This window comes from Momordica charantia, assembly GCF_013281855.1.
Source record: "Momordica charantia cultivar OHB3-1 chromosome 7 unlocalized genomic scaffold, Mcharantia_2.0 BLBB01000007.1, whole genome shotgun sequence".
In the NCBI taxonomy this organism is placed as follows: Eukaryota; Viridiplantae; Streptophyta; class Magnoliopsida; order Cucurbitales; family Cucurbitaceae; genus Momordica; species Momordica charantia.
The window spans coordinates 9,651,021-9,672,114 of record NW_028275165.1 but is presented as its reverse complement, the minus strand read 5'-3'; the positions used below and the strand labels follow the sequence as shown (position 1 = coordinate 9,672,114).

General features: G+C 42.7%; 2 protein-coding genes across 2 annotated transcripts; both read right to left on the bottom strand.

The window, feature by feature from the left end:
* Positions 1-6,218: 6,218 nt before the first annotated feature.
* LOC148210294 (uncharacterized) lies at positions 6,219-7,089 on the bottom strand. Its single transcript, XM_088126273.1, has 3 exons — positions 6,913-7,089; positions 6,669-6,809; positions 6,219-6,593 (listed from the first exon to the last, which is right to left on the bottom strand). Exons 1-3 carry the CDS (start codon positions 7,087-7,089, stop codon positions 6,219-6,221), a joined length of 693 nt encoding a protein of 230 aa, XP_087982399.1.
* A 5,099-nt stretch (positions 7,090-12,188) lies between these two features.
* LOC148210293 (uncharacterized) lies at positions 12,189-12,749 on the bottom strand. The gene has a single exon (XM_088126272.1). The coding sequence runs from the start codon at positions 12,747-12,749 to the stop codon at positions 12,189-12,191; it is 561 nt and encodes a 186-aa protein (XP_087982398.1).
* Between the last annotated feature and the right edge of the window lie 8,345 nt (positions 12,750-21,094).

The following is a 21,094-nucleotide window of genomic DNA, read 5'->3' as shown; positions in this document are numbered from 1 at the left end:
ATTAGCACTTTTAAGTTAATATCAATCGAATTGTACCCAACATTTCCTGTGTACAACTTCTTCCTTTCCTTTTCTCCCATATTATACGATTTTTCTTCTAATTGCAATTTCAACCCTTTAGATGGAAAATTTGATCCATTAAAAGTGACAAATTTGTCCTCTCCTACCACTGTTCTTCAACCTTGCTCCGATACCACTTGTTAGTGGTAAAAACAAGTAACATTATCTCAACCACAATTCCATACAAATATATGTTAACTAATCCTAGATCACATTCTGGTTCCAATTATAATATAATTAAATAAATTGGAACGAAGCTCAAAAAGTAGATGAACCAACCTAACCTCAAGCAACCAAACACAAAAAAGTTCGGGAAGAGAAATTGACACCGAATTTATACTAGTTAACCCAATGTGAGCTACGTTTAGTTACCTGCTACCGTTTCAAGTTGCTTTAAGTGCAAGGGAGAATCTTCCAGAGTTTACAAAGGCATACATCTCTCACTCTTTTTCTCAAACAAGAAAAAACAAAAAAAAAAAACAAACTACGAATCATTCTATAAACTTCCTGAAGCTCTTCAATAGAGATTGGAATTTCTGACACAAAAATATCACTCATGGAGCTGTACTAAAAGCTTCTCACGACAAAACTCTCTCTCTCTCTAAAACTCTAAAAACCCTCACCGTATATAGGGGTGTTCAAAAAACCCAACAACCCGACGAACCCAACCCAACCCAGGGTTGGGTTGGGTTCAATTAAACCTCGGTTTGGGTTGGGTTGGAAAATTCCCAACCCGACCGGGTTGGGTCGGGTCTCGGGTTAGCCCTTTAAAAATTCGGGTTAACCCAACCCGAATTAGACTTATATAATTATATATATATATATATATGTATAATAAATATATAATATTTTTATTATCTTTAATCTCAACACTTCCTTGAACTTTAATCTTAGCCATCCATTTTAGGGTTTTCACTCCTCTTTACTCACCTTCCTCCCTCCCTCATTTTGATTAATTTCATCATCCATAGTCTTCTATTCTCCATAGTTCTCTCTCCTCCATTGTTGTCTCCTCACTCAAGCTCCACGCTACACCCGTCGCCGCCCGTTATCCGCTACATCCGTTGTCGCCCCTGCATCCCGTGGCCGCCGCCGTCGCCCCTGCGTCCCGTGGCTGCCGTCGCCGCCCCTTGTCCTATCGCAGATCGTCGCCGTCGCCCTTGTGTCCTATCGCAGATCGCCGCTGCCGCCCCTGTGTCCCGTCTCGGCTCGTCACCATTTGCCGTCGCAGGTGTCTGCAGTAGCTACCATGTAATTTTTTTTATATTTTTTTTATAACGTGACAACCCGACAAGCCAACCCGATCCAACCCGAAATTTTTGGGTTGGGTTGGGTTGGGTTGACCATCAATTTTTAACCCGTCGGTTCCCCCATATGGCCAACCCGAAAATTTGGGTTGATCCTAAAAATACTCCTAATCTGACCCAACCCGACCCGTGAACACCCCTAACTGTATATGTAAAATATATGTCGGCTGAAACTTGAAGGAAATAGGTTTTGGCCCTTTTCCTATTTTGGGCCATTAAGCTATATTTCTTTAACTTGTTGCTCCACACTATCTTGACATAATGTCATATCAAATAGCGAACAGTTTCCTTTTTTTGTTTGTTAGTCTAACCAAAATCAGGAATATGAGAATTTGAACTTCGACTTCAAGAAAATGAGCAAGTACCAATTATTGATAACTAATACTCAAATTAGGGCCAATATTTTCCTTATTCACATGCTATATCATTACTCGATTAGGAAAATTAATGATAAAAGACTGCATCAAGCCATAATTGAAGGTTTAATGATACTAAAAAGTTTTACGGTTGGGTTTTCAAATTAAAGAGAAAAAAAGTTTTATGGTTGGGAGGTAGGCTACAAATTTGACTTTGGGAGTTTATTTAATTGCCAAGATCTTCGCTTTTGTGCCCACTTTCCCAACACTACGTCAAACTCAATTATATTGACTTGAAAACTATTTTAGTTTTTTTTTTCTCGAGTTTTTACTTTTTGCTTTCTGTTTTTCTGTTTTCTTAAAAAATTATAAAGACTTCGATAACTGTTATTTGTTTTACATTATTTATAAATAGAAAATCAAATACGTTAGGACACGTTTTGTAACGTTTCCGTTTCTCGTTTCTAATTTTCTTAAGAAATTTAAACATTTTACAAATAACTATGTTTCTTGCTCCTCATTGTTTGGGAACATTCTCAAAATTGTATAGAAATTTTGAAAACAACCAAATTTCTTCTTTCTTATTTCCATTTCCAATTTGTTCCAAATTACAAATAAAAATATTTTTTTTAACATACTCGAGTTCTTGGATGTTGGAGTCGTGCAATTAATTTTTGTTCATTGAAAACAAAGAAACAGCGACAACGAACTCTTAATACTTGTTTTATATTTTCTATTTGTAAAAGTATATGGAGGCTGAGGATTAGTTATAAGAGGGGGAGCAAATGTAGAGAAAGACAGAAATATTTTGGGAAAAAAGGTTCCAGAGGTAGAGACATGGGAGAAGATATTAGTTAGACAAATAGAAATAAATGTTAGAGATAAATAGTGAAATTTAAGAGAAAATTTTTTGTAGAGAATAGATTTTCTTTGAGAGAGAATAAAGTAAGGGAGTATATAATATGTTAGAGAGAAAATTTAAATCAGAAAGCGAGAGAAATTATAATGAAAGATGTTTGAGCTCGAAATTGGTGAGCTCGGGTACGAAGTAGATCGGAACGGTCAGGACAAACTACGGCCAACTGCCCAGCACCCCCTCCGAACACTCTCGAGACCTGCAAAACAAAGTTAGCACTCCGACGAGTAAGTCAGTTCTGGTCCGAGCTAAACTTGCCGGTCTACCTAGGATTGCGTACCTTGCATTTAAGGCTAAGGTTTCTATTTATATAAACTGGGCTCGACAGGAACTCTGACACACCCTAAAAATATAGCGTGTTGTCGGGTTCGGAAGAGACACGTTTACGGACTTCATTCTGGTCGGCTCGTCCTCTTAGCTCGGTCCGTAACCGCTGACCTGAACAATCCTTAGGAAAATTTCTAATTCCATCCGCACGTCAAATCAGCTTACCTCTCTTACCGTGACACGTGGCAGGTCCAAACTCGCATCCAACATTGGCCCCCACTTCGGCGGGGCGGAGGTCGGCTCGACAAAGTAGTCCGAGCTAATCTGAAGATGGGTCGAATCCACATGTTCATGTGTGACGTCATGGATGCGTCAGCCCTAGCTTCTACTTCGAGAACCCAAACGTCGTCATGGGGATCGCCTGGCGTGGAAAAATCCTGTCTGTTGATCCTTCCTCGATCGGACGGCTCTCGCGCTTCCGGGCTGTCCTATAAAAGGCGAAAGTCTTTCACTTTTCACTTTTGAGTTTTCGTGTACCTCGGCCGTTTCCAAGTCAGGTACTCTCTCCTTCTTTCTTTAGGTAGTTCTCTAGATTCTTTCTTTAGATCTGACGATGAGTAGCTCGTCTAGTGAGTTGTCATCTTGGTCGTCCGGTTCCTCTAGTTCAGGTGACGTCTTAGGGGATCCGACCTTAGCTTCTACCTCAGGGAACCCCTATGTCGAGGATAGATCGGGAAACCCCAATATAGCCTCCACCTCGAGAAACCCTAACCTCGGTTCAGTAGTTGAGCTTCCCCCCTCGACTTGCTCGGTAGGTAAGTTAGCCGAACTCCGCAAAACCTACTCAATCCCCAACATCATAAAGCTCAGGGTGCCCAACGTCGGAGAGTCTCTTGACGACCCTCCTCCGGGCTTCGTCAGCTTCTATCCCCAGATATTCAGTAGGGGGGTTAGGCTTCCACTTCACCCTTTCGTACAGAAGTTCCTTACCGCAATCAACCTCGCCCCAGCCCAGCTCTCCCCTAATGGTTGGTCTACTGTGCTCGACGCCTACGTCCTGTGGTGGGTCCTTCAGGACGAGGATGAGGACAAGCTTACGGTAGATCAGCTCTTAGCGACCCACACCGTCAAAGCCTCCAACGAGGGAGAGGGTCGGTACTACCTCTCAGCTCGGCGGAATGTAGGTCAGCTGATTAGGAACCCCTCCTCCAACAAGAACGGGAAGAAGTGTTGGTTCCTCGTCTCTGGCGAGTGGCTTCGGAGGGATGGAGAGGGCGAGCCGACCTGCCAAGTCCCAGTAGAGTTCGGTGACGTAGGTGAGTGTTCTAGGTGCGAGCTAGGGTTTTTTTTTTGTCTTAACTTGAATAACCTCGCTGCTGACGTTGTCTTGTTTTGCAGCTCTTCCATCCCCCGTTCCGAGGATCAACAACAAGTCCTGGGAGATCATCAAACGAGCCCAAGGTCGGAGATTGAAGTACGCACTGTGGGGTGAAGCTCTAGTTTCCAACTCCCACCTCTTCTCTTGCGGCCTCAATCTTCGCGACCAACCGGACGAGTTCAAGAAGTTCCCCAAACCTCAGCAACGCAGCTCACAGAAGCGAAAAGCTCCTGAAGGTAACTTGCTCCCAACAGTTTTAGCTCATTCATTACTAACCTCGTCACCTTCTTGCTCGTTAGTTTACTGACCTCGTCCCTTTTTCAGAGATGGCCTCAAAATTCCTCTCACTCAGCAGCACGAAGCGAGCGAGCTCCGGCCCCGTTTGCTCCGTCAGCACCTCCTCAGGCTCGTCATCGTACGAGCAGTGCCGACGACCCGGCCCCCGGGATGGCGAACTTGGCCAAACTTCAGGCCCTTCAGGCTCAGCCTCTACAGACCACCATCGTCGGTGGCGAGGAGTCAGCTAATCCACTGCAACGAAGGAAGAGAGTGAGGGAGACACTTTCCTCCGACGAGGTTAACTCCAAATCTCCGCCTCTTCCCATCATGGTCGACTCAGAGGACGGTTCTCAACAGGGTCAGCGGCAGTGCGACGAGCTTCCTTTGCCATCAAGCTCGCCTTCTCTCATCTTAGCATCCACGAGGCAGCAACGAAGGTCAGATCCTCCAGCTCCCGCCGTGTGGAGCGAGCTGTTCAGGCGCCTGAGGATCCTGTGGAGGCGGTGAGGAAGACCATAGCTCTTGCTGCAGAGGTAAGCTCGTGCCTACCCTTCCTTTTTTTCCCTTTCTCCTTTTTATATCTCCTTTGATCTGACCCCGAGCTTTTGCAGCTGCACTACCATGCTTGCCTCTCAGCATCGATGATGAGCTTGGAGCTCGGAGGGCGAGCCTTGAAGGAGGAGGAAACGCATGCCTCCTACGAACGGCGGATCGCCGAGCTCGAGCTGAGAAGGAAGCTGAGGTCGACAGATTGAAGGCTCTGATAGCCCAAGCGTGTACTGACCTGAAGAATGCCAGACAACGAGCCGAGATTGCTGAGAAAGGTTGGAACGAGGCTCGGCAGAATCTGGCGAGTTGGGCTTACTTGGAGAAGAAGGTCAAGGAATTCCCCGAGTTCGATGGCTTGGCTCGTGATCTAGCGGACAGGGGCTTCTACTACGCCGTCAACAAGCTCGACGCCGATTGTCCGAAGGAGGCCATTGCCGTCGTCGAGCAAGAGTACGAGTCCATCTGGGCCGACCGACCTTCTGACGTCGATAAGGAGGCTGAGGCTACTGAGGTCGCTACAGTTGTTGATGCCAATGCGGGCACTAGTAGTCCTGTCGACCCTCCGCAAGAGTAGTTCGGCTCCTTCTTCTGTCGCTTCTTCTCGTTTCATTATCATTTTTAGAATCAAATTACTGTACCGAGCAGAGGGATATATACCTCGGCTCTTCATCGAACTTTCAATTTTTAATGAAAACAAACTTAGCTCAGACTTGAATTATTCTCTCCGAGGTCCCCGTACTGAGAGAAATTTAATTAAGTTTCAATTCTAGTTTTGGTTTCGTTGTTTGAGTTTCTCAAGTCTTCATGATTCCTCGCCTACACAACGGCTTACGGGCTGAACAGTTCAGCTCGGCGGTGTGTTCAATAGAAATATCAGGGATAACTAGGTTCCTACGAGCTTACCATTGCTTCGCATGTTTGTAAAAATATAACTTAACTTATTGTAGGCCATTTAGCATAGGTCATACACATAGTCTTCCTTGGCCCCCATTTGACGTAGCTCGGTAGTAGTAACAACTTTAACGAATAAAGTCAAATTTTGCACGAGTCATTGGAGATCGGCTTTCATTAATGAATGAAACTTTACATATCGGATTACACACATCTCATTGATAATAAACTCGTAAATGCTCGGCATTCCATGGGTGGGGGAGTTGTCTCCCATTGAGGTCGGACAGCAGATACACTCCAGGGCGGAGTATTTTCAACACTTTGTATGGATCTTCCCAGTTCGGCTGGAGTGCTCCGACATGCTGCATTACCTTCCTGAGGACGAGATCACCAGGCTTGAACGTTCTGACTTTTACTCTGACGTTGTAGTACCGAGCCATACGGTTCTGATATTCTGCTAGTCTGAGCTGGGAGTGAGATCTTTTTTCCTCGAGGAGGTCAAGATTCACGAGTAGAGCTTCGCTGTTGGCTTGCTCGTCGAAGTTCTCAACTCGGGGTGTTGGCATGCCAACTTCCACAGGGACGACGGCCTTCAACCGGAAGGCTAGGCCATATGGCGTCTCACCAGTAGATCGGCGGGGTGTAGTTCGATAAGACTACAATACCTCTGGTGACTCTTCTGCCCACCGACCTTTCAGAGATTCCAGTCTCGTCTTCAGACCGCGCTTGATGATCTTGTTGATAGCCTCAACTTGCCTGTTAGACTGTGGATGGGCCGGCGACGAGGTGAGGTGACGTATGCCGATCTGTTGACAGAACTGATTTAAACCGGGCACCGTCAAACTGCTTTCCATTGTCGGTAATGACGGCGCTCGATATACCGAATCGACATATTATGCTCTTCCATACAAAGCTGACGACCTTCTTCTCGGTAATAGACGCCAGAGGTTCCGCTTCCATCCACTTGGTGAAGTAATCTACAGCTACTATGGCGAACTTCAGCTGCCCCTTCCCCGTCAGTAGTGGGCCGATCAGATCTATCCCCCACTGAGCGAAAGGCCAAGGGCTTGAGATCGGTGTCATCATCTCCGGGGGTTGTCTCAAAATGCTCGCGAAGCGTTGGCATTTGTCGCATGTTTTGGCAAACTCCTTGTGTCGCAATCAATTATTGGCCAATAGTAGCCCTGGCGAATGACCTTCGCGGCCATGGACCGAGCTCCTCCATGGTTTCTGCAAACCCCTTCGTGAATTTCGCGCATAACATACCTCGCCTCCTCCGGGTCGAGGCACCGCAGCAATGGTAGGGAATATCCCCTCTTGAAGAGCTTGCCTTCTTGCGTCAAGTAGTGAGCAGCTTGGCGTCGGAGCTTTCTGGCTTGGCTCGGATCGGCAGGGACTGAGCCACTAACCAGGAAGTCCTTTATCGGGTCCATCCATGTAGGCTGAGCTGGCCGGACCTCCGTTATCTCAAGCTGGTCGATGGACGACTCGGCGAGTATTTCAACTGGAATTGTTCTCGGTAGGTCGGTCTCGTATGCCGAGGCTAGGCGAGCCAGTGCGTCGGCATTGGAATTTTTGGACCTCGGCACCTGCGGATCACATAGTCCTCAAACTGGGCGAGGAGCGCTCGGGCTTTGGCCAGATACCTCTCCATACGAGCTTCCTTCACTTGATACTCCTTGGTAACTTGATTGACGATCAGCTGGGAATCGCTTAGAATCAGGAGTCGCCTCACGCCCATCCCTCTGGCGACTTTTAGGCCATTTATCAATGTCTCGTACTTGGCTTCGTTGTTGGAAGCTCGGAAGCCAAACCGGAGTGCGTACTCAAACCGAAGGCCATCGGGGCTGAGGAGCAGCATGCCTGCCCCACAACCTTTCTCATTGGATGAACCATCCACGTAGAGTGTGCACTGGTCATGGACTTCGCCCCCTTGCCTGGGTGGGGTCAGCTCGGCAACAAAGTCTGAAGCTGCCTGACCTTTCAACGCTATTCTCGGCTCGAAGGCGATGTCATGCTCACTGAGCTCTAGGGCCCACTTCATCAGTCCACCCGACGTTTCGGGCTTGTAGAAAATCTGCCTCAAGGGGAAGTTTGTCGGAACGATTATCTTGTGCGCCTGGAAGTATGGTCGTAGACGTCGCGCCGAGGTTACCAAGGTTAGAGCCAGCTTCTCAACACAGGGGTAACGAGCCTCTGCCTCGGTCAACGATTTGCTTGTGTAGTAAACAGGGCTCTGTCGTCCTTCCACCTCCCTGATAAGTACTGAGCTCACTGCATTTTCTGACACTGCTAGGTACAGGTAGAGTACATCGCCAGGCAGCGGCTTGGACAACAAGGGAGCCAAGCTGAGGTACTGCTTCAACTGTCGAAGTGCGGCTTCGCAATCGTCGGTCCATTCGAACCGCCCCTTTTTCCGTAGCGTTTGGAAGAAAGGGTGGCACTTGTCAATGGAGCGTGATACAAAGCGATTCAGGGCCTCCAGTCGGCCATTCAACCTCTGCAGCTGCTTAATATTCCTCGGTGCTTCCATCTCGAGGACTGCTCTTATCTTGTCCGGATTTGCTTCAATGTCGCGTTCGTGGACCATGAACCCGAGGAACTTTCCTGACGAGACCCCAAAGGCGCATTTGCTCGGGTTGAGCTTCATTTGATACTTCCGAAGCACACTGAAGGCCTCCGCCAGGTCTGCTAAATGGGAGCTCGTCTGCTCACTTTTTACCAACATGTCGTCCACATACACCTCCATGTTGCGTCTGATCTGTTTGGCGAACATCATGTTGACCATCCGTTGGTAGGTCGCCCCGGCATTCTTCAGACCGAAAGGCATGACGTTGTAGCAATACAGCCCCTGATCGGTAACAAAGGCGGTATGCTCTTGGTCGAGCGCATGCATCCAAATCTGATTGTAACGCCCTACGTTACTCAGGTTAGCTTGCCTCGAGTTCCGGGAAATTTTTATAACAAAATAGATTTTATTTATTTATTTATTTCATTTTATTTTATTTGATTCATCAGTTATCTTTATTTAATTTAAGTGTGGCATCTCGGCTAGTGTGTATTGTTACAGAATTAGTGGTGAGTTAGTAGCGTGTAGTTATTTATCAAGTTATGGTTTAGTACGGTTTCCGCTATGTGACACTTGTTTTGGGCCATTGGGTCATTTACGAAATTATATTATTGGCTTGTTTTAACAAGGAGGGGTTGGGTAAGTGGGCCTTAAACAAAAGGAAAAGAACCCAAGCCCAAAGGAGTTAAAGTTTTAAAACAAAGAAAAAAACCCTAGCCCTTGTTCTTCCCTCTTCTTCTTCCTCCCTTTCCCTCTTTTGTTGAAGCCGTCGGTCACCCCCCACTCGGGTTCTTCTTCTCCGGCGAGCAATCCGTTCAGGCGACGCGACTAACAGCGACGACATCGGAGCAGCAGGTGCAGCGTGGGGCTCGGGCAGCAGCAAGCGGCGTCGGGCAGGCAGCAGCAGCGCCGGAGCAGCAGGTGGCGTCGGGCAGCGCAGCAGCAGCGTCAGGCGTCGGGCAGCAGCACGCGGCAGCGCGTGGTCTCGGGCAGCAGCAGGTGCGGCGGGGCGGCCCGTGGTGGCTGTTCACGGTGTTTTCCCTCGATCCGACAAACTCCAACGACTCGAATAGTTTAGATCCGGGAAGCCCGGTAATTTTCTTTGACCCACCCTTGTTCGAAGTTAGATTTGGATTACCCACACCTAAACGAAATCGATTTGGAATACCCACACCTAAGCGAAATTGTTTTGTAGTAACGGACAACAAATCGAAGCCGTTGGAGGTCATTTTGGGCATTTCTCGCTGCTGTAAAAACGTGGATAGCAGTGTTTTGGGTGGTATCCGATGATTAACTTCATCCGTTCGAAGCCCGTTTTACGCTACCCAACCCTTTGCAAGCTAGATCTAATTTACCCACACCTACACGAAGTCGTTTTGCGGTAATGAGACCCGTTGAACCCTCTTAGAGTTGTTTTCGAAGGCTAAACAGTATATTTATGTTGCTGTATTTTTCTGTTTTTGTGCGTAGGTGTGAGTTCGACGCAAACTTAAGGACGTGGTTGTGTAAGTAGCACCAAGGGGAGAGTGCGTGCGTTATTTAGCGTTAACGGAATGGTTTTGATGGTGGTTTTTTTTGCTAAAATAATTTAATTGAGCATGTAGGGATTGTTAGTTTTGATTTGTGAACTTCTAGTGATTTTGTTGCCGTCTTTCTATTATTGATCACTTATGAGGAAACATGCTTTCTATTCTTATTGTTGTAGGTGATTAGTAGATTCTAAATTGTTGTGGTTAGGAGTAACTAGCTCATGACGTTTTGCAAATATGTTGTAAATGAAATGCTCGCGTTGTTAAACTGATAATTTAGTTTATATTGTTTTAATTGTGAGCTGTTGGGTGTGTCTTGTTTATTACAAGGAAAAGCATGCTTGTGAACTGTGCAGTGAATTGGAATGTGGGAAATTTACCTGTAGGTGGTCATGGGAGGGTTAGTGAAGTGGTGAAGGGTGAAGGGGGAAGGGACGGGTTGGCAGTCCGTTAACTATGGGTGTTCTGATCTGAAAATGCATATAAATCGCTTGGAGGTTCAAAGCCTTGAGTAGTGGCCTTGGGAATAAATGACAAGGCCGAACGTCAAATATCTGTAAATGAGTATTGGGGTCTTGGGGATAAATGTCAAGGACCAATACGCTGGGAAGTCATCGGTACCTTGGGGATAAACGGCAAGGACCGGTGCACAGTTCAGGCCTTGGGAATAAATGGCAAGGCCGAACATCAAGTTTCTGTAGAGGAGTATTGAGACCTTGGGGATAAATGTCAATGGTCAATGCGACTCGAGGAGTTAGGTTTGAAGGACTAAGTAGAGTGGTGCTTGCGAAGTAGTGGTGCTAGGCCTTGGGAATAAATGGCAAGGTCGAACATCAAGTACTGTAAAAGAAGGGGGGGCGGTATCTTGGGAATAAATGTCAAGAGCCGTCATACCTCGAGAAGTTAAACGGGGAGTAACACAGGGGGGGTGTAGAGGGAGGTTTAGTACTGTGGGATAAGGGCTAGTGAATCATGGTTGTATGTAAATGTCAAGTTATTGTTCGCTATCTCTCGCCGTCTATTTAATTGCGTTGCTATCGTTTTATTTTATATGCTGTGACTGTGAGCATGATTTTTGTGTTAGTTAGGAAGTGCTACTTACGGAGTACCTTACGTACTCACCCCCCTTTTTATCCTTATTTGTTTTCAGGTGTGAACAGGGTCGACCGCGGTGATGACGTGGAGAGGGCTTGACCGAGGAGGGATCACTAGTCGAGTTAGTGAGGATAGAGGGAAGGGTCGTTTGGTACGAGTAGCGTTGGGATTTATGTTATTGCTAGGTGTGGACCGAGGAAAAATTTTGTATTATTTAGAACTACTTTATTTTGTTATGGACGTTGCTGGTAAACGCGTCACTGTTGTCGTTGGAGTTTAGGTGTACGGTTGTTTTATTTATTTAAGAATTGTAGCCACTGAGGCGGATATGAGATGTCTTTGTTTTTAAATTGCCTACAGAGAGCGAAGTTTTGGCAGTTTATAAAATTGATATTTCTGGTGGAACGTATGGGAGTCGAAGCTTTAATTCATTTAAATTATTTCCCAGGGAGTTGATTATCTCGTGTTTAGAGTTAAGGCTAGCCAGGTGAATTATTTCGCGTTTCCTAGGATGGTATATAACATCTTGGGGCGTTATACTGATTGTACCCGAAGTAGGCATCCATGAAGGAGAGGAGTTCATGCCCTGCCGTTGCGTCGACGAGCTGATCTATCCGAGGTAGGGGAAAACTTTCTTTCGGGCACGCCTTATTGAGGCTCGTAAAGTCAATACAGACACGCCACTTGCCGTTTGACTTCTTAACTAAAACAACATTAGATAGCCACGCGGGGTAATGAACTTCTCTTATGAATTTAGCTCGTAGCAACTGCTCGACTTCTTTACAAATTACATTACTTTGCTCGGCGTCGACAGGTCGACGCTTTTGCCTCACAGGCCTATAGCTAGGATCTACATTAAGTCTATGTACCATTATACTCGGGTCTATACCCGGCATGTCGCCATGTGACCATGCGAACACGTCAGCATTTGCTTTCAGAAAACCGACGAGCTCTTCTTTTACCTCGACCCCCAGTCTGCTGCTGACGCTGACCTACTTTTCTGGCCCCAGCAGGGGGACAAGTTTTAGCTCTTTAGCTAGGGTACCGCGGCTCGGCTCTGGTTCGTCAGCACATGGGTCTGTCGCGTCTGTGACCGCTGCACAAGCGGCTGATCCCTTCATCGCGGCGGCGTAGCATTCTCTGGACGTTTTTTGCTCACCTCGAACTGTCGCAATTCCGGCCGACGTGGGGTACTTCAAGACCTGGTGGTAAGTGGACGGAACTGCCCTGAGATCATGAATCAAGGACCGACCAATTATGGCGTTGTACGTAGAGCTCCGATCAATCACAACAAATTCCGCAACCTTAGTTACTTGTTGATCTCCCTCGCCGATGGTAACAGGGAGCGAGACGCATCCTTCTGCGCTGACTGACTCCCCTGCAAAGTCGACCAAAGGCGTCGGGCTGAACTTCAGGTGTTTCCTCTCCCACCCTAGGGCCGTGTAGGTCGAGAATGATAAGATATTGGCCGACGCTCCACCGTCGACAAGAACTCTTCTCACCTTCACGTGATCTATGGGTGGGGCGATTACTAGGGCGTCATTATGGGGCATGTGCACTCCCCCACTGTCTTGGTCATCAAATAAGATCGGCACTGCGGGCTCCCTTGGATACGAAGTGCAGACTTCGTGCACGGTTTCTCGGGCTAGGGCTTTCCTCTTCTGCCCAGATCGCCCGCCACTCGGACCCCCATGGATGGTGTTTATAATGGCGGGAAGATCTTCCTTTCGTCTTCGCGGTGGTGACTTCTCTCGCTTCTCCTCCTGAGCCGCCTCCTCGGGCTCGGCCCTTTCACGTCTGCCGACGTATTTTTTCAAATTACCCCTCCGGATCAGATCTTCGACCTGCTCTTTCAGGTGGAAACAGCGTGAAGTGTCGTGGCTGATTACGCTTGTTTACATGCGTAAAAAGAAGGTTTTAGATGCTGTTTTTACAATGTTTCAGCTTTGTTTCGGATTTTTCTCGGTCGTTTGAGTTCCAATTCATGCAAAATTCATATATTATGGTTTGTGGTTGGCTTATATTGTATTTATGACATTTTAGGACCATTTGGGAGTGCAAATTAATCAAAAGAAGCAAAAAGACGAAAAAAGCTTCATGGGAGGCGCCAGGCGCCTGGGAAGCCTGCAGAAAAACTGGTTTTCTTCCAACTTTGCCCTTAATGAAACGCGTCTTCCAATGCGTTTTGGTGGTTCCAACCGATGCATACGTGTAGAAGAAGTGTTCCACTATCAGTTTGAGCACGATTTGGTCAGTCAAAAGAGTTGGAAATGGGTGATTCACCATCGTTTTAGGACCTACCTAACCAATTCTGCACAGCTATAAATTCCAGCAACTTCTCCACCAAAATCATCAAGCCTTGCTTCCTTCTCTTGATCATTTTTAGTGTTTCTTTGTTGCTTTCTAAGTACTTTTGAGTTGCTTTCATTAGTTGCTTTTCGTTTTTAAATCCCGAGCACTTTACATTCTTTTATTGAGCTTTGTTTTGTTTCCATTTGTACTTAGTTATTTTCTACTTATTCAAATATATAAAAATCTAGCACTTTGCTTATCTTCCCTTTGCCTTTACTTTATTTTTAGTTAAGAGAGTTGTGTTTTTGGAGGAAAGAGCACGTGACACTCTCCCTTGCTTGAAAGAGAAGGGCGAAGCTCTCAATCCCGATAAAAACTCTCCGTTAGTTAACTTTTGTTTTTCACACATGCATTCCACATTCAACCGTTTTACTTGCTGTATTTTCTTCAATATGTCTTTCTAAATTCCCGTCTCTAGCCCGGTTATGGATAGTTAGCCTTTTATGTCTAAAAAGGGTTGCTAAGAAGTAGTGTTTTTGCTTTCCATTCATTGCTCAACATGTTTTCCCAAAAAGTTAGGATTTAGAGAAGGCCACTGTAAGTCTTAACAAGTCAATACTGAAAAGGTTGCTTATTTGCATTGTTGAGTGGTTAAACCGAGGAGAGGAGCGCCTTAAACATAAGGGTTCCGCTTAAGTAGCCTAGACATAGGACCTTAACCCGAGGTTGCGACTATTTCCATCCTAAAACTAAGATATATCTCATAATAGACATATTAGGGAATGTCTTAGGACTTTGAACTTGCTTAGACATAAGTCAAGTGAGAAGCGTAGTCGTTGGTTTCTAAAGTAAAATGCATATTGTCCTTAGCATGTCCTTGATTCTTTGTTGGCTAACTTGAAGTAATTCGGGCTAGATTTTATCATTATAAGTCCAAATCCCAAATCCAAACCATTATTTGTGACCACTTCCATTTTACAAGAATCACTCATTCCAACATTCACTATTCTTTAAAACTTTAGAGTTTGGAAATTGTTTAGAAGTCCTTGAGGATCGATACTTGGATACTCCATTCATTTTATATTACTCTGACAGGTGTGCGCTTGCATCTATATAATTGTTACCACGCTTAGTGCGTGCGTTCAGCATAAACGCCCAGTCAGTGGTCGTGATCCTTGTGGAATCGGCAGTAGAGTCGCTTGTCTCGTTTCCCTGGAGGTCGGCGAAGCTTTTCCGGTGCTGCAAACAGGGCTTCCATGTCGGTATCTTCAATGGCTGCATAAATCTCTGCGACCGAGGCGATTAACGGGGTAAATTTGTCGAACTTCGGCCCTTGACGAGCCGAAGAGCCCCTCTCTTCACGCCGACCTGAGCTTCTGTTGTCGTCAGTTCTTCGAAACGTGCCTTGGTCGTCCCTACGCTGCTTCTTGGGCGGGGGAGACCTCCGGTCCCGATCTTTACCACGGCTACTTCGTCTAGCTCCGTTGGCTTTCCATAACTCTAAGCCATCAATATACTGTCGGGCTCGGGCAAGCATCTCATTCAGGAAGGCCGGCGGGCGGCTTCCGAACTCTATTGTCAAATTTCTGTCACTCAGCCCCGTGGTGAAGTACATCATGGCTATGTCATCAGTATAACTTACCACTTTAACGTGCTCGTCCATGAACCGAGCAATGTATTCTGTCAGTGATTCATTGTCCCGTTGCTTCACTGTTCCGAGGTGAGAGGGTGGCAGCTTCAACAACTGCCGAGCTGAGAACTGATTGATGACAGCCTCCTCAGCTGTTGCTAACTGTCGATGGACCGGGGCTTCAACTGTCGGTACCACAACCTTGCCGAGCCTTCCAGGGCTATTTGAAACGCTCGGCACTTTATGGCGTCACTCGGGCCAGGAAGTCCATCTTCCCCTCAAACACCTCCACGTAAGAGATCAGATCTTCAGACCCGTCGTAGGAACTCATGACTGGAGCCTTGAACCTCGGTTGCATCGGCCCTCTGAAACTGATCCTGGAGGAGGTCCACATCAGACCGGAATGAATGGTCGCCGTGGGAGGACCTCTCTCAATCGTCGACCTCTGGGCTCCCCTCCTCGTCGTCAATCCGATACTCCCGATCATCGGGCGCTCCCCCTCGTCGTCTTGGTGGCCCCTCACCTCGGCCCTGACGGGCGTTATATCTATCGAATGAAGCCAAGGGAGCCCGAATTGGTCGGACCCTCGGGCGTCGATCCTCTGCTTGGTCGTCTTGCTGAGGGTGGTCACGTACCTGAGCTCCCAATGTGGCCTTCGCGGAGGTGCTCTAGCTCGGGCCTCCCTACGAGGTCGGAACTTATACTCCGTTCTTTGGGTCGGATGCATCGGCCCCTTTCCTCGAATGGTATCCCTGGAGACAGAAGAGCCGGACACCTCGTTGCCTCTCTCGACCGCTTCGAGCCTCGCCTTGACTTCCGTAAGCTCGGCGATCACGTTAGCTACCACCACGGGGTCCACGCCCGCGTCGGCGCTTGCTCTGGAGCGTGCACCTGTATTCCCCCAGCCGTGGAGACGAGGCGCACGGGGCGGCAACCCATTCCTCTGAGGCTGTAGTGGCGGAAACTGATCTGAGGTGAGGTGGAAGTCCCGAACTGCTATGGGATCGGATGTGGCCGGCCGACCTCCATTTTCCTTCACTACCCTCGCCTGGGGTCGGCGTTCGATGATAGGAGTCCCGACCACCTGAGAGTACGTGAGTCGAGGATGGGCACGGGAAGTGGCAGCATCCCTCAGCGGGGAGCGAATTGGTGAAAGTTGAGATCGTGACTGCTGGGAGCGGGTTTGGGCCATTGGCTCAGCTTGCAAAAGGTGAGACTGACTTCTAGATGTGTCGTCCCCACAGACGGCGCCAAATGTTTGAGCTCGAAATTGGTGAGCTCAGGTACGAAGTAGATCGGAACGGTCAGGACGAACTACGGTCAACTGCCCAGCACCCCCCCGAACACTCTCGAGACTTGCAAAACAAAGTTAGCACTCCGACGAGCAAGTCAGTTCTGGTCCGAGCTAACTTGCCGAGTCTACCTAGGATTGCATACCTTGCATTTAAGGCTAAGGTTTCTATTTATAGAAACTGGACCCGACAGGAACTCTGACACACCCTAAAAATACGACGTGTTGTCGGGTTCGGAAGAGACACGTTTATGGACTTCGTTCTGGTCGGCTCGTCCTCTTAGCTCGGTCCGTAACTGCTGACCTAAACAATCCTTAGGAAAATTTCTAATTCCATCCGCACGTCAAATCGACTTACCTCTCTTATCGTGACACATGGCAGGTCCAAATTGGCATCCAACAAAAGAAGATTTGGAGAGAAGTTTACAATGGAAATTATAAGATATATATGTTAGCAAAGAAAATAAATAGAAAGAAATTTTGGAATTTTAGAAACTATTAAAATTTAAGTGAGAGAAAATTGAGAGATGTTAAAAGTGGAAGAGAAATAAAAATCGTGAAGACTCCGGTGGTGTTAAGAATTGGAATGAAATCATTTGAAATTATAGGATTTGAAATTATTGAAAATATTTCAAATTTCTAATTCCGTTTGGAATACAACAAAATTTGATGGATTTTAAATCAATAGAAAATAAAAATTTTTATTTGGAGATTGCATTATATAATTATATATAATTTTTAAAAACAAAATCGTAACAACCTTCCTCTATATGAAAATAACATAAATTATACCTTCCCAAGCACATCTCATTGCCTTCATTCTTTTCTGCCTCCCTCCCTCGAATTTGTTTATCTCCCTTCTTTATACTTCTTCTCCATTTTCTTAATTTGTTCAATTTTTATTTCATCTCCTTCTCCATTTCTATTTCTCTCTCTTTTCTCTCTTAGTTTTATACGTCATTCTCTATTTTCTTTACTCTCTTTCTATATCATTTCATTCTCCATTTTCTCTCTCTCTTTTTATCTCATATCATGATCTGATACAGTACTGTAGCACCACCTTCATCTCAGAGTTTTTTTTTTATTCGTTTGATTTCTTCAATTTAACCAATTGTAAGGGTAAAATTGTAATGTGGTAAAGTTTAAATTAAAATCGTACCAAATCCGACCTATTTTGAAATCCGACCTATTTTTGGGATGACACGAGATTTCAAATCAGATTAGATTTCAAATACTATTTTTTTAATTCCAACCAAATACTGGAAATGATTTTAAATCATTATGATTTCAAAATCCTTACAAATTCACGCTTCCAAACACGGTGTAAGAGATAAAAAATTGAAACAGATAAAATTTGTCGGAGAGATTGTATGCAAATAGAAAAGAAATGAAGTATTAGACCCATGATGAAATTTTGAAAAACATAAATCTATTTCTAGAAATTATATGCCTCATTGATAATTATTTTTTTTTTAATATTAAATTATAAATATTACTTTCACTTATGTATTTCTTTAATTTACTTTTCAAGAGTGTTTTCAAAAGATAATCAAATTTTTGAAAACTTAAAAAAAAAAAGAAAAGAAAATACTTTGTAAAAAATAAAAATAAAAAAGTTGAAAAGCATACCACACATTTGCAAAAATTTTAAAAACGGGAAAGCAATAATGAAATTATTATCAAACATTGTCTTTTTTTTTCATAAGAAAATAAATCTTTACTTACCATTTAAAAAAAAATTGTTTTAAACAATTGAAAAGTACTGAATCTCAAACAGTTTTTTCATTTTTTTCAAAACGGAAACAGAAACAAACAATATAAACTGAAAATGGGTTATTAAGGTCTGTTTGACAACTATTTTAAAATTGTAGCGTAAGTTTCAAAAAATATATATATAGTTTTCAAAAACATGTCTTTTTTTTTTCAAAATCTCATTTATTGTTCTAATACTCAACTTTTTTTTTCTTTCACATATTTATCTCTAAAAAATCTATTTTTCACTCTAAAACTTTTTTACTTCTAAATTTCTCTCTATAAATTTTATTTTTTCTCTCTAAAATTTTCATATTTTAAACATTTATTGTTATTTTTTATTTTTTCTCTCTAAAATTTTCATAATTTATTGTTATTGGTGTCTCTCTAACATTTTCTATATTTTTGTTTTTTTCTAACAGATCAGTTTCATTTCTCTCCCTAAAAATTTAATACTTTTTCTAATTTTTTTCTCTCGAAAATTTCATATTTTATAACTTTTATGTCTCTATGTAATCTATTTTTTCTTCTAAAAATTATATTTTATTTTCTTGTTCAATTTTCTTTCACTGTAACTTTTTATTTATCTTTATATTTATTTATTTTGTGTAAAAATTATATTTTGAATCTTGTTTTTATGTCTAAATTTGTTTCTACTATAATTTTTTTCCTTCTTTATAATTTCTTTTTTTTTCTTTAATATTTCTTTTCCTATAATTTTTTTCCTTCTTTATAATTTCTTTTTTTTTTCTTTAATATTTCTTTTCCTCTCGACTTTATTTTTGTCTCCAAAATTTTTCTATTTTTGTCTTTAACTTTTCTCTTACTATTTTTTTTGTAAATATTTTTATTTATCTGTCTAAAATTTATCTTTCAAAAGTTTATTTATATCTCTATTTTCATGTCTCTACACCAGAGGAAGACAAAAATTTCCACAGGGTCTTGTCCACAAAAATAGAAAATGCATGTCCCGACCCCATCCCCGTCCCTGATTCCATTTTTTAAATAAATAATATATATTTATTACATTTTTTTATATTTAAATTCTAAAAATAATTAAAAACAATTATAAAACCGATAATTTTTCTCAAGAACATCTCTTGGACCCAAGAACGAGGTGGAGCCGGAGACTAAAAATTTTCACGAGCCCGAGAATGAGGGAGAACATCCTCACTCGCACTCACACTATCTCTACTCTACATAAAATTTTCTCTCTCTAATATGTATTTTCAATTTTCTAACTTTTAAAAAACAAAAAACTAAAAATGGTTATCAAAACATGTTTTGGTTTTTTGTTTTTTAAAAAAACAAAAAACCAAAAACTAAAAACAAGAAAAACCAAAAATAAAAAACTAAAATGATTATCAAATGGACCCTAAATGGTTTGGTAACTCGAGTATTCTCTTAGGAGATAAATAATTATGTGCATTGGCATTATTTTTAATAACATATATGTTTATATTAGACTAAAAAGGGGATTTGAACTCACAACTTCTTGATTTGAACTATATGTCAATTACCGTTGAGTTATATATTTGCTTTGGCTTTATATTATACTATATAATACCACTTAGTAATAGTTTGTTATTACAGTGGTTGTATTTCAGTTGTGCAAGTTACACCTGTACACATAAGGTCTATTTATATGACCTCGATAACCAATGAATATCACTGAGGTTTTATTTACCTTCCAGTCTTAATATGGTAACAGTGGTAACTGAACACCTACTGATTTATTTAATGTTGGAGTTTCCAACCCCAATCTATTGTAAAAAAAAAAAAAAAAAAAAAATTGAGTTTGGTGTAAAATACAAAATTTTTACAACGATGCTGCATTTCAAAAAAAGTATTTTAAAATGTTTCTAGAGAGTATTTAATTAGTATTTTTTCATAAGTATTCATGAAACAAATTGTTTCTTGAAATTAATTTGTTAACTAATTCATAAAAAAGCAATAAAATCTGAGTATAGAATCCAGTAAAAAAAGTAACCATTACCTTTCTAAGGTTACTGCAGATTCAATCTTTAATCTCTTGTATTAATTAAAACTTTAAGCATTTTAATAAACAAAAAAAAACGCTAAATTAAATGGTCCATTTGATAAACTGTTTCGGTTTCTCATTTCTCATTTTTAAAAAACATTATTTTACAAATTGTATAGAAATTTTGAAAACAATACAATCAAGTTTCTTCTTATCTTCTTCCTATTTATTAATTTTCTTTTCAAAATATAAATAAAAGCTTTATTTTATCATTAGTGGCTTTCGAAATTCATAATAAATATTTAAAATAAATATAACATAAAAATGTAAATATTTTGTTAAATAATTAATTTCATGTAAAAACAAAAAAAAACAATAAATGATTATCAAACACATGTTCTTATTTCTTTTATCAATAGAAAAAAGAAGGAAAAAACGAGAAGCAATATTAACAGTTACTACTTGCACATCTATTTTCTTTACTAAAATAAACTAAACGAGAAGCAATAAATAAGAAATAAAAACGTTGTCAAACACTCTAAAAATATTCAATCCCAGACTCACTTTTCGTAGTACTGCAAGAAAGGCAAATAATACAAAATTATGGAGCCTACAATCGAAGGGACCATATATATTAGGCAGCTCCATCAAACTTTCATTTGAGAAAGAGAGAGAAGAAAAAGTGGTCCCAGGGAGAAAACCAAATTTGAGAAACAAAAGTAGGAAAAGTTGAAAGAGGAAAGGAAATTGTTTTGGTTGACAGCCTTAAAGGAAGGGCTATAATATAAAGGGAGGTTTTAGGTTAGTGTTTAGAGTAGGCAATGAAGAGGGAGTGAAAAGTAATTATATAAAATTACAAGTAGGAAACCGACTTAACACAGACAGGTTCAGTACTACCGGCAGGGATTTTTTTTTTAATAATGTTAATTTTTAAAATATTTACCAAAATATA

Bases quoted from the DNA above. Each gene is read 5' to 3' on its own strand.
- LOC148210294 (XM_088126273.1), bottom strand. From the start codon at position 7,089: ATGATGACACCGATCTCAAGCCCTTGGCCTTTCGCTCAGTGGGGGATA. The intron at 6,810-6,912 runs GTATGGAAGAGC...TTCTGTCAACAG, and splicing joins AGAAGAAGGTCGTCAGCTTT to ATCGGCATACGTCACCTCAC. The intron at 6,594-6,668 runs GTATTGTAGTCT...TTCCGGTTGAAG, and splicing joins GGGCAGAAGAGTCACCAGAG to GCCGTCGTCCCTGTGGAAGT.
- LOC148210293 (XM_088126272.1), bottom strand. From the start codon at position 12,749: ATGCCCCATAATGACGCCCTAGTAATCGCCCCACCCATAGATCACGTG.